At 34.4% G+C, this 16,690-nt stretch overlaps 1 protein-coding gene across 1 annotated transcript in view; it reads left to right on the top strand.

The window, feature by feature from the left end:
* The window catches only part of MSH4 (mutS homolog 4), a 90,466-nt gene that overhangs the window by 40,385 nt on the left and 33,391 nt on the right, over positions 1-16,690 (top strand). Inside the window, exons 9-14 of the mRNA XM_043460944.1 lie at positions 4,743-4,817; positions 7,488-7,552; positions 8,614-8,783; positions 14,113-14,249; positions 15,242-15,345; positions 16,566-16,690. Coding sequence (XP_043316879.1) covers positions 4,743-4,817; positions 7,488-7,552; positions 8,614-8,783; positions 14,113-14,249; positions 15,242-15,345; positions 16,566-16,690 — 676 coding nt within the window. The remainder of the gene's footprint in view (positions 1-4,742; positions 4,818-7,487; positions 7,553-8,613; positions 8,784-14,112; positions 14,250-15,241; positions 15,346-16,565) is intronic.

Raw genomic sequence — 16,690 nt, 5'->3', positions numbered from 1 at the left:
CCAAAGGAATTTAGAATTCATTTTGAGATTTTGTTGTTGTTGTTGTTGTTGTTGTTTTTTAAAGCAATTACTTCATAGTGTTATCAGGAACTGTAAGGGATATGATATTCTACCCTACTTCCAAAGTGACAAGTTAGCCTGACACAGTTTGATAAATGCTGACAGAAGACACAGACTCCTAGATCAGAGAAAAAGGACTTTATACTCATAACAATAGCCACAGCCAGAATATCAACATTTTCTTGCACTGGTTCCCCAAGCTCCATTTCCAACAGGGTGATGTGAAGAAGGCTTTGTGACACCTGCACATACAGTGTTTTACAGGAGAGAACTGCTGATCTTAGGGAACCTGAATCTTAATGGGCAGTAAGCATGTACGCTCAGTTGCTCAGTTGAGTCTGACTTTTTGCAGCACCATGGGCTATAGCCCGCCAGGCTCCTCTGTCCATGGAATTTTCCAGGCAAGAATACTGGAGTAGATTGCCATTTCCTGCTCTAGGGGATCTTCTTAACCTAGGGGTTGAACCATATTTGCCTGCTATTCTGCAGGGAGGCCCCATCTTTATTTTCAAGAACCATGAGCAAACCTACCCTTTGCCCTAGAAGTAGACAATATATCTTTCAAGTCTATTCACTATACAAATATCCTTTAAAAGTCTATGTTGAGCAAAGGCAGTCAGTGCCTTTGCTCATTAGATGTGCAAAAATGCAAAAGGCTAATAGAGAGTTGTCTCCCAATTCTCCTTGGTGAGACTCTCTTCTTCGCTTTGAAAAAGCAAACTGTAAAGAGACTGTATGTGTGTGTGTAAGTTGCTCAGTCAGTAAGTTGCTCTAACTCTTTGCAACCCCATTGACTTAGCCCACCAGGCTGCTTTGTCCGTGGGATTCTCCAGGCAAGAATACTGGAGTGGGTTGCCATTCCCTTCTCCAGGGATCTTCCTGACCCATGGATCAAAATTAGTGTTCTATTGCAGCATAACAAATGACCTCAACTATAGCTTAAACTATACATATTTATTACCTCTCAAGTTCTGTGGGTCAAGAGTTTAAGGTCTTACAAACTGCAGTTAAGGTGTCATTTGGGGCTGGATACTCATCTGGAGTACTCACGTAGGGAAGGGTCTGGTCTGCCTCCCTGCTCATGTGGTATGGACAACATTTAGTACCTTGAAACTGTAAAATTCATAGCAGTTTACTTTTTTCAATGCTATCAAGGTTAGGAGCTATTGAAAAGAGACAGAGAAAGAAGAAGCAGGAAGGAAATCACCAGTGACGTAAGAGGTTAAAAGAGTACTTGTGTAATGCAACTCCTCTACAGCAGAATTTCTCAACTTTGTACTATTTATTTGTTGAGATGGTAATTCTTTTACTGTTCTGTACATTCTAAACATTCTAAAATGTTTAGTAGTATCCATAGCTTCTACCCACTAGATGCTTCCATGGTAGCTCAGACAGTAAAGAATCTGCCTGCAATATAGGAGACCTGGATTTGACTCCTGGTTTGGGAAGATCCCCTGAAGAAGGAAATGGCAACCCACTCCAGTATTCTTGCCTGGAGAATCCCATGGACAGAGGAACCTGGTGGGCTACAGTCCATGGGGTTGCAAAGAGTTGGACACGGCTGAGTTTCTAAGCATGGGCCATAGCTTCTACCTGCTAGATGCCAGTGGAATCCAATTGTTACAGCCAAAAATGTCTTTAGGCATTATGAAAGTGAACATTCACATGATGACCAGTCAGTATTCTGCCGGTGCTTCAGAAACTCCCCTTCTGGGCTTTCCTGGTGGTCCAGTGGTTAAGAATCCACCTGCCAAGGCAGGGGACAGGGATTTGACCTCTGTTCTGGGAAGACCTACAGTCCATAAGGTGACTGGGCCCATGTACCACAACTGCTGAGCCTGAGAGCCACCTGCTGACGCTTACGCAGCCTAGAGCCCGTGCTCTGCAGCAGGAGAAGCCTCTGCAGTGAGAGACCCAGCACTGCAGCCAGGGTGCAGCCATGTGCAGCAGCAAAGACCCAGCGCAGCCAAAAGTGACAACATAAAAACAAGACAGGAACTCTCCTTCTGCTTCTTCCTGTTCATTATTTTCTACCTCCTTCTGAAAAGAAACCACTTGTTATTAATTACTCTTTAAGTTAATTTTTCTTCATAACTTAGTTTTACCAGTTCTTTAAAAAACTTTACATATAAGGAATTATTCAGTGTATATTTTTTAAATCTCTGGCTTCTTCTATCCAACATTATGTTTGTAAGATTTAATCATGTTGTCACATGTAGCCATAGCTCATTTAGTTTCATTGCTATATAATATTCCACTGTATGAATATGCCATTATTTATTTCAGTTGTTGAACTTCTGAGTTGTTGGCAGGTTATGGCAATTAGAGATAATATTGCTTAACAATTTTATATCTGTTTCTTGATAGAATTTTGGACATATTTTTATTGGGTACATAGGAATGGAATTTCTGAGTCATTAAGCATGCCTTCAACTTTAGTAGATAATGATAAAATATTTGCCAAAATGTTTTTCAAAATTATTGTATCTACTAATTTACACTTCCATCAGGAGTATATGAGAAGTCTTATTGTTCTTTTCCCAAACCTGATCTTGTCAGTTTAAAATTTTAGCTATAGTGGTTGGTAGATAGTAGTATTTCATTATGGTTTTAATTGGCATTTTCTGTTAATGAGGTTGAATGTGCTTTCATATGTATATTGACCTTTTGAATATCTGCTTTTGTGAAAGTCTTGCCCATTTTTCTATTGAGTTATCATTGTTTTTGATTTGTAGAGTTCTCTTTATATAAACCTGTTGTTAATTGTGTGTGTTGCAAATATCATTTCCCATTTTGTAATTGGTTTTTTTTTACCCATTATTATTGTGGAGTAGGCCTTGTTGGTGTGCCACTTACATCCTCTTGGTAGTCACTTTTGTGTAAGGTAGGCTTCTTTTTGCAAGCAGCTAAGACTTTCTACCTGAGGACTTTTCTCTGGTCCCAGGGAGACTAGTGAGTAATCAGTTGTTGCCTCAGTGCCCCAGTGATAGGTCTTGACCAGTACCAAATAGGAGTTGATGAATAAATACCCTATTTTCCTTACCTTTGGAAGTAGTTTCTTTAAAAAAAAAAGTTTATTTTCTTATTTGGATGCACCAGTCTTAGTTACAGCCCTCAGGATCTTCGGTTTTTTTAATAGCATGCAAAATCTTTAGATGCTGTCAGTGCAGACACATTTGAGAAAGTGGTGGCCTTCAATAATTACTTCTGTTCTTTGTGTTCACTTTTTTCTTTTGAAAAACTCCAAAGGCTTGTCTTTTAATGCATGGTGCTAAGTCTTCATGTTGCGAAGCAGTTTTGAAGGTTTCATGGCTTCATTAATAGCCTGTTGCCACATATTATACAAAGCAGACTTGGAGAATGAATCACCTGTTGCAATGAACCCGTAATTTAAGAAGGACTCTTGGTATTTTAAATGCAGCTGTTTTGGTTGGCAGTCTTATTAGAGTCTTCGGCTATCTCATCATTGGGTCTTTCCCGTTTTTCAAAGAAGCTCTCCAGTGGGGTTTGCTTTTTCACTCATCTTGGCTAGGGTTAGCTTGTGGGCTTACCAAAACTGTGATCAAGACAAGTGCACAGTGTGGGAAAGAGGTGTCGATGGAAGTGGTAGATAAAATAATGTGTGCCCATGCTTGGACTGAAATAAGAGTTGGATTCTGACTTAGAGCCTGCCACCAGATACAGCTGTGCAACTGAAGTACATCAACTCATTTGCCTCTCTAAGGCCTGACACCAGCTGCAGCTTGTCGCTTGCTACTCAGTGATAGGGTTTTGATGAATCTGCAAGCAATTGATTTATTATGGTGGTTTCCCTGGTGGCTCAGACGGTAAAGAATCTGCCTGCAATGCGGGAGACCTGGGCTTGATCCCTGGGTTGGGAAAATCCCCTGGAGAAGGGATAGGCTTCCGACTCCAGTACTCTTGCCTGGAGAATGCCATGAACAGAGGAGCCTGGTGGGCTACAGTCCATGGGGCCTCAAGGAGTCAGACATGCTGCTGCTGCTGCTAAGTTGCTTCAGTCATGTCTGACTCTGTGTGACCCCATAGACGGAAGCCCACCAGGTCCCCCGCTCTCTGGGGTTCTCCAGGCAAGAACGTTGGAGCGGGTTGCCATTTCCTTCTCCAATGCATGCAAGTGAAAAGTGAAAGTGAAGTCCCTCAGTCGTGTCCGACTCTTTGCCACCCCATGGACTGTGGCCTACCAGGCTCCCCCGTCCCTGGGATTTTCCAGGCAAGAGTACTGGAGTGGGGTGCCATTGCCTTCTCCGAGTCGGACATGACTGAGACTAGGCACAGCGCATCATGCTTGCTTCATGTCATAGATATATCTTCTCTGCAGTCAAACCTGTCTGCCAATGATAATCTATATTTGTTGCCATTTCCCAGTGCTAACATCACCACCGCTCAGACAGTAATGCAGGCAGTGAAGAGTGTCTGTAAATTCAGATGAAACTGCTTGCTTACCCACCAGTCACTTCCTGCTATGTGGCCTGGTTCCTAATAGGCCATGGACTATTAGTGGTATGGGGCCCTGGGATTGATGACCCCAGACCTAGGCGGTTTTCCTGCTTCAGTTAATAAATAAAAATGTTTGGAAAATGTGGGTGTAGAATGTTCAAAAGGAAAATTCATTCACATATTAAGTATTTATGGTGTCCACTTTTGAATTTTTGTCTGAATAGGTTAATGCAGCTGAATCAAAGATAACAAATTTAATATACCTAAAACATACCTTGGAACTTGTGGATCCTTTAAAGGTAATTTCTGTGTGTGTGTCTTATACAGAACATGTCTAGCATCAGTTTTTAAAAGTTTTTGTTTTGAAAAAATTTCACATTTAGAGTGTTTTAAGAATAGTATAATGAATTTCCATTTTCTCTGTCCTTCTACACACAGCACACACACATATTATCTTTATTTACTCTTAACAAACAATTTGAGGATGAATTGCATTCTAAAGTGCATACGTCCTAATGAACAAAGATGTTCTATAGCATCACTACTATATAATTAAAAAATTCAGGATATTTCACACTGATACAATATTTTTGCAGTTGGCTGTTGCACAACATGAGGGTCAGGGCACCAACCCTCCCTGCAGTTGAAATTCCACCTATAACTTATTGTTGTTGTTTATATACTCAGTCCCTCACTGTCCACAGTTCCTCCATATCTGCAGTTCTACATCTATAAATTCAGTCAACTGCAGATCATGTGGTACTATAGTATTTACTATTGAAAAAAATACACCCATGAGTGGATCTGCACAGATAGTTCAAACCCGTATTGTTCAAGGATCAACTGTAAACTATGTATAGCCTATACTGTATTCACATTTTCCCATTTCCCAATTGTTCTAATACTGTTCTTTATGGTAATTGTTTTTTTCACCCTGATCCAGTCGAGGACCAGACATTGTATTTAATGTCATGGTTCTTTATACTTCTGAAAAGTTTTTCAGCCTTTTTTTGTCTTTCGTGATACTGACATCTTGAAGAGCAAGGGTCAGTTGTTTAATAGGATATTCCTGTTTGTGTGATTGTTTCTTCATGATTAAATTTGGCTTATACATCTTTGACAGTAGTACTGTGTGAGCAATGTTGTATCTTTCTCAGTATCAAGAGGCACATGTCACTTTTTCCTTCCTGGTGATAATAACTTTGATCAATTACTTCACTAAAAAGTTATAAGTAATCTGTGGAGAGATACCTTGAGACTGGGTAAATTTACTGTTCCTTGTCAAACTTTCACTCCTTGATTTTGGTATTTATTAATGACTCTTACCTGATGTAACTGTGATGGTTACAAAATGGTGATTTTTCTCATCTATTTTTAAATTCTATATGGTGTAAAACATTTGAAAAACTTTGAATTAAAAGACGAATCACTTTTTTTTTAGAATCACTTTTTAAAAATAAAAAATAATGAAAAGTGTAGGAAAATTTTGTTATAAACTTTATTCTACTACACACACATACAACAATTTGGCAAAATATTTCAAAAGTATTGTCATCTTTCTTAGAATGAAAGAAGTATAATAAATCATCCCCTCAAACTGATACTTGATAAAACACAAAATTTCAAACTTTGGTATGTCTAAGGCAAAGTCAAAATGGCAAAGTTAGGAAAATTTTATCACAAATGACAGAAAATCTTTCTATTATCATAAAACTTATATAATTTTATGAGAAAATACTGGTGTGCCAATGGAAATGTGGAAAATGACAAAAAAATGGAACCAAGTAGTTAACAAGTAGTATCAAAAAATGTTCAACCTTACTACTAGTCAAAGAAATGCAAATTAGTTAAGCAAAGTTTTTTTTCTTAATAGATCCAACTTACTGCTAATGTGAGAACAACGAGACAGGCAGTTTCATAGACAGCTGGTAGGAGTAAAAATTATGCATACCTTATAGGAATGCTCTATGACATATATCATATGTTTTGGTGCTGTTCAAACCATCAGACATCAAAACATTCTAGAAATCTATTCAAAAGAACTGTTAAGAAATTTTGACCAATATTTATGTCCAGTGATGGTCATTGAAGCTTTGTTTATATTACTGTACATGGTGTAGAACTCTAATAATTAGGGGAAGTGACTATTTGCTTTCCACAGGTGGAATATTATGACTTATTAAAAATTTTTACCATGAAGGGTTACTAATGCTTATGATGTAGTATTAAGTGGTGGAGAAAAGGATCATATAATGATGTAAATTTTTGATATGAAAAAATGACAGGGTATATACCATAATACTTGTTTTTGGAGGTATGATAGAATAATAAATGTGTTTCTTTATGCTTTTATGAATTACTTGTTTTTGTTGGAATATAAATATTATTTTTCTATTAAAAACAAAAAAAGTTATTATTGCCATTGTCTCATAGAAAACTAAAATAAGGTAAGAATCAGATTATCTGTATTTTCTATTGTTTTCTGCTTATTCAAAGAGTGACCACACATAGTTTCCATTAAACAAAATAAGAATCCCTGCTTTTGTCATATAAGAATGGAGAAGTTGCTCTGTTTACCAACATACAAAACACTTTTTTAGTTTAATGTACATTTAACCCACATTTTGGAATTATACATAAAATACTCAGAATATATAATGATAACTGTTTAAGTTACTATTGACAATAAGTAGTTTAAAGTTAATGATTAGTTAGGAGACAAGAAAAATAAGTCATAGTAGTAAACCAGTGGATGGTAGTGTTTAGCCATATGCTCTTTAACTGGAAAATGGACCAAATACAATCTGCTTTCATCTACATACATAAAATATCTTTTATGAGTATATAAATGAGAAAATGAAGCAAGTAAGTACTTGGTAAAATGTAAAGTACTAAACAAGTCTAAATTTTTTGTTTCAATAATGTCATAATTTATTATCCTTAACTATGTTTATCTTATTCTTTAATAGATTACTCTGAAGAACTGTAACACACCTTTATTAAGAGCTTATTATGGTTCCTTGGAAGATAAGAGGTCTTTGTCATTCAACTGTTAATAAAATAGCAGATTATTCCTTTCTTCCTGATCTTTCTGATTTAAGAACTCTATTTGTATTCTGTAGGACAATTACTTAAGCGTTGGTTAATAAAAACTTTAGACTCTTTATTAAAAATTTATTTATATATTACATTTTATAAATAACAATCGATAGGGTAACAGCATAATTTTTGTTAGTGGACAATTAGAATAGCATTTAAAATTGAAATCATACAAAATTTTGATGTTTCTCTTTTAAGCTATTTTCCATGGAAAAACTTGCAAGTATAAAAATATATTAGTCTCTTATGTTAAATCATAAGGACCTAATGTAACAAAAATAGTTATATGAATACTGAGTAATATCTAATTACAGTTTAATTTTAGTATTTCATTTAGCAGTGGCACCTTCTTTCTTGACCAAAAAGACTTATGATACTTAAAAACTGTTATTCAAGATTCTCACCTTGTGTGAAGTCACAAAATGAGGTTAATAATATAACTGAATTATTACAGATAGATATAGAACAGAATAAAATAAAAGATTAGGAAAATAGGTATTACCAGACTTACAGTTTGCATGATCACTATAGTAAGTTGTTATACTGTCTCACAATATGTTTGGTCTCTCTTGCCCCAACTGAGGGCAAGGACCATATGTTAATTCTTCTTTGACTCCCTGAGCCTAACACAGTACTCATGGTATAAGCAAATGTTAATTGAGCCAATGAGCATGAAGCCAGAATTTTATAATGGTGATTCAGGGATATATTTTTATATTTACACAGACAATTAGTATGTATAGTTTGGGAGATCTATTAGCCATTGTAGGATTATCCTCGGTGATGTCATTTTTTTTTTAGGAAAGTAGTTAGGATTGACAAAATAGTTTAAAATTAATGTAGTCAGAGTCCTAACTTATGTAGTTTCATATATATATTGGTTATTTATTTGCAAAATAATTTTTAACAATAATTTTAAGAAAATATGGTATTTGCTATCATTAACATATTCAAATCACAAATTAACTGACTTTTTACCTATAATTTGATTTTCAGGTTTGGAATCATACTTGACAAGATTAAAACAGTAATTAATGATGATGCAAGATACATGAAGGGATGCCTGAACATGAGGACTCAGAAGTGCTATGCAGTAAGGTCTAACATAAATGAATTTCTTGACATAGCCAGAAGAACATATACGGAGATTGTAGATGACATAGCAGGTAGTTTAATTACTTGAGCACATGTTTTCTGATTTTTAGAAATAAAGCAAAATGTTTTAGGACATGCTTTTTTTTTTTATTATAATATTAACCAGGTGTATTTTAATTTTATTTTTTGTTACCAAAACAAATAACAAATAAGATAAAATGTATTATCATCTTAGGAGCCTTTTAAAAAAAATAAAGATCTCAGAGTGTTAAAATGTATCACTTCTTTTCTCCAAAGTTAAATATAGAGTGTCTTCAAATTTAAATATAGGGTTACATGAAGGCTTGGAGAGTAGTTTTTTACCTCAGTACAATGTTGCATATAAATTACATGAAAAATACTGTCTATCAGTGCTAATGGGTTTCAGCAGAGGAAGAGATATTTTTGTCTGAGAGATAGCATTTGCAAGCTATACAGTAATTCATTTAATGAGTTTATTAATCTCCTAGTAAATATAGTGAAAAATCCTAGTAAAATCTAGTAAATCTCTTAGTAAAAAATCTCCTAGGTACTGGGAATACATAGTGAACAGAACAAATTCCCTGTCCTCATGAAGCTATAATAATATTAGAGACAGGTAATAAACACACAAACATATATATGTATATATATGTCTGTCCATATTGCTATATAAGGTATATTAATTATATATAGTGTATAATTTCACATAGATATAAGATAAATGAAGGAAAAATAGTAGATTAGAGGGATCAGAGAATGACTGGGTCTGGAGGCATAGAGGATGGGAATGTTTTTAGTACATAAAATAGCCTAAAAAGGAATTCCATCACCCCTCCCCCCTTTTTTTTGTACTTTAGTTTTACTTTAGTTTAGTACAAACTAAAGCACAATGACCTGAAGAAACCTTAAGGGATGAGTGATGAAATTTGTTAGGATGGAATAAGGCATTTCCTTACAGAACTAGTAAGAGATAATATGGTCATAAATGTAAACTGGGGATCAGAATTTAGCTTTTGAAGGTAAGTTTGGAAGTTTTTCCCAAGGAGAATGTAGAGGCAGTGAGATATTTTTGCTCTGTGGAGTGAACTTGATCAGGAAGATATGTTGAATAAATTTGAGTGGAGCAACAGAAAGAAGAACTATTTTAAGCTACTGCAAGTTAACACAGCAGGTGTATATGAGAAAAGAGAAATACGAAGGCTAAAGGAAGAATTGATAAGAGTTAATCATTGAGTAGATATGGCCATGGTAAAGTAAAGAGAAATGTAGCCACTGGTGCTAATTGAAATGATTAGCCTGAGAATGGTGATACTACTGGGAAAAACAGGAAAAATCTTGGAGGAACCATTTTGAGGAAAAAAGATGTTAGTTTTTTCAAGTAATATTCAAATAGTTAATGGTCATCATGTTAAAAATATAAATTTAGAAATTTAGAACTCTGTAGTGATTGTGCAATTGATAGGAAGATTTGAATGTTTTAGGAATTTTATGTGATAAAACACCTATTTCCTTTTTGGAATATTTTGTTGGGTAAAGTATGTTTTTTAGAGGGAATTTCTTATTGTGAATTAATTATTGCAATAATTTATGTAACTTTTTTCCTTTTATTTTCTTTCTAGCTTTATTGAGATAATTTACATACAGTACTGTATAAGTTTACAGTTTACATAATAACTTGATTTATATACCTCATGAAATGATTATCACAATAAGTTTAATGAACATCCATCCTAATATAGATATAAAATTAAAGAAATAACAAAATAATATTTTTTCTTGTGATAAGAACTCTTAGGAATTACGCTGTTAACAGCTTTCATGTGTAACGTGTATGCGTGTCTGTGTGTGTCCATGTGCTCAGGTGCTTAGTGGTGTCCCACTCTTAGTGGACTGTCGCCAGCCACATACAGCAGTGTTAATCATGCTTATCGTGTTGTTCATTGCATCTTTAGTACTTACTTATAACTAGAATTCGTGCTTTTTGACGGCCTTTGTCTAATCCCCCCTCCCCTTACCCCTGCCTCTGGTAACATCAAATCTGATCTCTTTTTTTCTGAGTTTGTTTGTTTTTGAAGAATAATTGACTTACAACATTATGTTAGTTCCTATTACACAAAATAGTGATTCAGTATTTCTATACATTTCAAAATGATCACCATGTCTAGTTATGATCTGTCACCATACAAAAATATTACATAGTTATTGACTGTATTACCCACAGTGTACACATTTCATACTTGTGTTGCACCTGGAGATTTATACCTTTTAATTTCCCTCACTATTTCTTTCCTCTCCTTCCCTCTGGCAACCACCTGATTGTTCTCTGTAGCTATAACTATGTTTCTATTCAGTTATGTTTATTCATTTGTTTTGTTTTCTAGATTCCACATATAAGTGAAATCATACATTATTTGTCTTTCTTTGTGTGACTTATTTCACTCACTTAATACCCTCTAGGTCCATCCATGTTATCACAAATGACAGGATTTCATTTTTTTATGGCTGGTGTTAGCCAGATGATAGCATTTTATATATGTATATATTCATACACACACACAGGCTTCCCTGGGTGGTTTAGTGGTGAAGAACCTGCCTGCCAATGCAGGAGATGAGGGTTTGATCCCTGGGAAGATTCCTTGGAGAAGGAAATGGCAACCTACTCCAGTATTGATTCCCTGTGAAATCCCTTGGACAGAGGAGGCTGGTGTGCTACAGTCTGTGGGGTCACAAAAAAGTTGGACACGACTTATCTACTGAACAACAACAAAAACACATACCCACACACCACTTCTTTATTCATCTATTGATGGGCAATAAGGTTGCTTTCATATTTTGGCTCTTGTAAATAATGCTGCAACAAACCAAGGGATGTGTCTATTTTTTTTAATACCCAGGAGTTGAATTGCTTGATCATATGGTTAGTTCTATCTTTGATTTTTAAAAATATTTATTTTTATTGAAGTATAGTTGATTTACCTATTTTTAATTTTTTGAGAACTCTCCACACTTTTCTGTAGCAGCTGCACCGATTTACATTCCCACCAACAGTGTACCAGGATTTTGTTTTCTCCACATCTTCACCAACACTTGTTCTTTGTTGTCTTTTTTGGTAATAGTCATTCTATAGGTGTGAGGTGATAATCTCATTGTGATTTTGATTTGCATTTTGGTGATGATTACTGATGTTGAGTATCTTTTCATGTGAGCTGTTGACTGTCTGTATGTTTTCTCTGGAAAAATGTCTATTGAGATCTTCAGTCCAATTTTAAATGAGTTTTTTTTAATATTAAGTTGTATGAGTTCGTTGTATATTTTGGATATTAACCCCTTATCAGATATATCATTTGCATATGTCTTCTCCCATTCAGTAGGCAGCCTTTTTTGTTTTGTTAATGGTTTTCTTCACTGTACAAAAGTTATTAGTTTGGTATAGTCCCATTTGTTTATTTTTGCTTTTATTTCCCTTGCATGAAGAGACACATCCAAAAACGTATTACTAAGACTGACGTCAAAGAACTTACTGCGTTTTCTTCTAGAAATATTATAGTTTCCAGTTTTATATTTAAGTCTGTAATCCATTTTGAATTTATTTTTGTGCATGGTGTGAGAGTAGTCCAGTTTGATTCTTGTAGCTGTCTAGTTTTCCCACCACCATTTATTGAAGAGGCTGATTTTACACTATTGCATATTTTTGCCTCCTTTGTCGTAGGTTAATTGCCCATATTATTGTGCATTCGTTTCTGGGTTCTCTGTGCTTTTGGTCTATGTGTCTGTTGGGCCAGTACCATACTGTTTTGATTACTGGAGATTTGTAGTATAGTTTGAAATCAAGAAACATGATACTTCCAGCTTTGTTCTTCCTTTTCTAGATTGTTTTGGCTATTCAATTTCTTTTGTGTTTCCATACAAATTTTAGACTTATTCTGTGAAAATGGCCAGTGATATTTTGATATGGATTGCAGTGAATCTATACATTTTTTTCAGTAGTATAGTCATTTTAACAATATTAATTCTTCCAATCAGTGAACATGATATATCTTTCTATCTATGTTGTCTTTGGTTTCTTTCATCAGTGTCTTATAGCTTTCTAAGTACAAATTAACAGATTTCTGTATATTAATTTTGTATCCTGCAACTTTACTGAATTCATTGGTGAGTTCTAATAGTTTTTTTGATAGAGTCTGTAGGGTTTTCTATGTATAATATCACACAAGTGAAATAAATATTAAGTAAACTCAAATATTCCTAATATAGAGGTTATGCTCTGGTTTTGGTTTTATTTTTTATTTTGGTTTTGGCAATTTCTTTTACTTTCAGAATATTTATCTGAATGACCATCTTTTTACTATAGTGTTTTTTTCTTAAAAGAATACTTAACCACATATTTTAGATGTTAAAATTGTTAAGAGTTTAAAAGTGTAACAAAGGAAACCTCATACCCTGTTGGTGGGAATGTAAATTGGTGCAGCCATTATGAAAAACAGTATAGAGGTTCCTTGAAAAAACTGAAAATAGAGCTCCCATATGATCCAGCAATCATACTTCTGGATATATATCCTGGAAAAAGAAAAACTCTAATTTGGAAAGATATATGCACTCCAGTGTTCCTAATAGCATGTTCCTAACAGACATGGAACAAGCACAAGTGCCTATGTAGCTTAAGAAGATGTGGTATATATACAATAGAATATAATTAAGCCATAAAAAAGAACAATATTGCCAGTTGCAGCAACATGGATGGATCTAGAGAATATTAGCCTTAGTGAAATAAGTCAGACAAAGGCAAATACTATATATCACATTTATGTGGTATCTAAAAAACAATACAAATTAATCTGTATGCAAAATGCGAGGAGACTCACAGACAAAACAAATTCATAGTTACCGAAGGGGAGAGGGAAGGAGAGAGGGACAAATTAGGACTGTGGGATTAGCAAACTACTATACATAAAATAGATAAGTTGTAAGAATTTATAACACAGAGAATTATATTCAATCTGTATTAGCCTATAATGGAATATAACCTGCAAAAAACCCTACTGAATCACTATGTTGTACACATGAAACTAATGCAGTATTTAAACCAACTGTGTGTGTGTGTGCACATGCGTGTGCGTGTGCACTCTCTGTTGCTCAGTTGTGTCTGACTCTTTGCATCCCCATGGACTGTAGCCTGCCAAGCTCCTCTGTCCATGGGATTTCCCAGGCAAGAATACTGGACTGGGTTGCTATTTTCATATTTCAGTTAAAAGAAGAGTAATAAGAGCTTCCTACTTGTATATAAAATAACAAAGAAAAGTTAGTGATTTTTTTAAACATGAAGAGTAATTTACTCACAAAATTGTTTTTGTTTTTGTTTTTCTTGTTTCTGGCCACTAGGAATGATAACACAGCTTGCAGAAAAATATAGTCTTCCTTTAAGGACAAGTTTCAGCTCTGCTCGAGGATTTTTCATTCAGATGACTACAGATTGTACAGTCCTACCCAATGATCAACTTCCTTCAGAGTTTATTAAGGTTCATTTTAGAATTCTGGTTAGGAAATTATTGTTTCTGATTTTACAGAATTGCACTTATATATTTTCAGGCATTTATTGAGTATTACATGATAGGTTTCTGAATGTTCTGTATATTACTTCTCTTACTTCTACCCACCCACCTAACAACTTTACTAATCTAAGAGTGATTGAGAAGAGTTTTTAAGAGAAATACCAAACACAGTGTTTCCCATAATTGTGGGAGCTTGATAAAGGTAGTAAAGGAAAATGAAGAAAGAAAATCCAAAAGGAATTTTTGATCAAAGAAGTTTGAAAAGTACTGTACCATTTCCTGTTTTAGGTTGTTATCAGTGCACATCTACTTATTAAAGCTTTAAAAGTCCTAAAATAAAGAAATTTGCTTAATTTTTAAACATCTAGTATTGCCAAATCTTTGGACCAGGGGAGTATTTTTATATATATATGTTAATTCCTCCACAGGATGCCAGTTTGGGGACGTCTAACCCACTTTAATCTTTCTCTACCTGCAGGGAGTACCTTATGACAAAAACAAACCTTTCAGATCTTTAAAATATATACTGTATTATCCAGTAATAAGGGATGGATGAAGTAAAAAAATGGGTCAAGAATTAGTAAAGGGGTTAGAGACTGCATGAAGTTTGGTTATGAAGTAAGGGCTAAGACAGGGGTCACAGATGGAGTGAAGCTTCCTATCTACCATACATATCATTACTTGGTAATGAGGTGTAATATTTTTGTTAACATTTCTATATGGCTACTTTAAGAGCTGTAAAAATAGTCATGTCAGACAGACTAGGTTAAAATATTCTGCTTTAACTTGAGAAGTGATCTTCTTTTCTCTTCTTCAAACATTATTTGGGACTTTTTTGATGATACAATTATCTCAAGAATTAAAGTGATTAACCTAAGTACCTATAATTCTATTGTTTAAAATCCACATGTTTTACTTCATAAGAGTATGTATCTTCATTTTTTTTAATCTCCTAGCAGATTTCCAAAGTGAAAAATTCTTATAGCTTTACATCTACAGATTTAATTAAAATGAATGAAAGATGCCAAGAGTCTTTGAGAGAAATCTATCACATGACTTATATGTAAGAGCATTTGAAATTTTTGAATACTGATTTAAATTGATTTGGTTTGAGATGCTACAATACATTTCATTAACTGACTTTTTTTCTGGTTGCATAAAATTGTAGTTATGAATATTATCAAGGAAAGACCATTTCCTAGAAAAACAGTTAAAACTTTAAAGTCTGTCATTGTGATTGAGATCACTGAGCCTCACAGAACATTCAGGGCAAATCTAATTACAACTGCCCCTCCCCAAAAATAAACCCATTATGCTGGGTTATAGAAAAAGCTTGATACCCAGCCAAATATCCACATTTCATCAGTACTTCACTCATCCTTTTAATACAGTTTTAAGAAATGTCATAATGACATGAGCTTGAAATATCTCTAGTATCACTGATACTTCTGTAGTGTATACTCCATCATGATGTAGAAGTTGGCACATCTGGGCTTATTTGGGACTTCATTCAGTTTATTCTTTTTCTTTAGCTTGTCCTCTCAAATTCTCATGACTTAGTACGTATATAACAACATTATAATAGTGCCAGTCTTTTGTTGTTCATAAAACAGCAGCAATGTGTCTAGAAATAAGAACTAGGAAATTCAGAATTGGTGAGCTGAGGTGATGAAGATAAATGTTGGATTTTCAGAACAATTTCAGAGCATAAACCAAAAAGATTATAAGATATAGTAACTTGCAGAACATATTTTCCCATGTAAGGGAAAAACTTTTATATTATGTCACAATATGATAACTGCCACATGAAAGCATAAATAATTATGTAGTTAGGGTTGTGTATGAGAGAGAGAAAGAGGGAGAGGGAGAAGATGGGTAAGAGAGAAAATACATAATTGCTTTTGTGTTAAATTTAACATTGCAAAAGCAAAATTATTAGTAGATGGGATCTGTTGAAGTATAGTGAGGGCTTCATTTGACCTATATAAAATATTTCTATACTAAAAATTTATCTTACTAATATTTAAGAAAAGCAGTCTTTAAAAAAACTTGGTCTTAATACCAGAAGATGGATTCTCTTCTACTAAATAACTGTGACCTTGATTATGAGCTCCAGTTTCCTCACCTCTGAAATAAGACAATAGAACAACAGACTTTATCTAATGTACAACTCAACTGTCAATGTTATTTTACCTCAGGCAATGAATTTTATATTGTTTTACAATTATGTTGTATGCCCCTCTTTTAAAAGCACTGTTTCTCTTCTCAAACATGTACTTTCAGGATTGTGTGCAAACTGCTTAGTGAGATTTATGAGCATATTCATTGCCTATATAAACTGTCTGACACTGTGTCAATGCTGGATATGCTACTGTCATTTGCTCATGCCTGTACTCTTTCTGATTATG

This window comes from Cervus canadensis, chromosome 2, assembly GCF_019320065.1.
Source record: "Cervus canadensis isolate Bull #8, Minnesota chromosome 2, ASM1932006v1, whole genome shotgun sequence".
In the NCBI taxonomy this organism is placed as follows: domain Eukaryota; kingdom Metazoa; phylum Chordata; class Mammalia; order Artiodactyla; family Cervidae; genus Cervus; species Cervus canadensis.
This window is presented reverse-complemented; position numbering and strand designations above follow the sequence as displayed.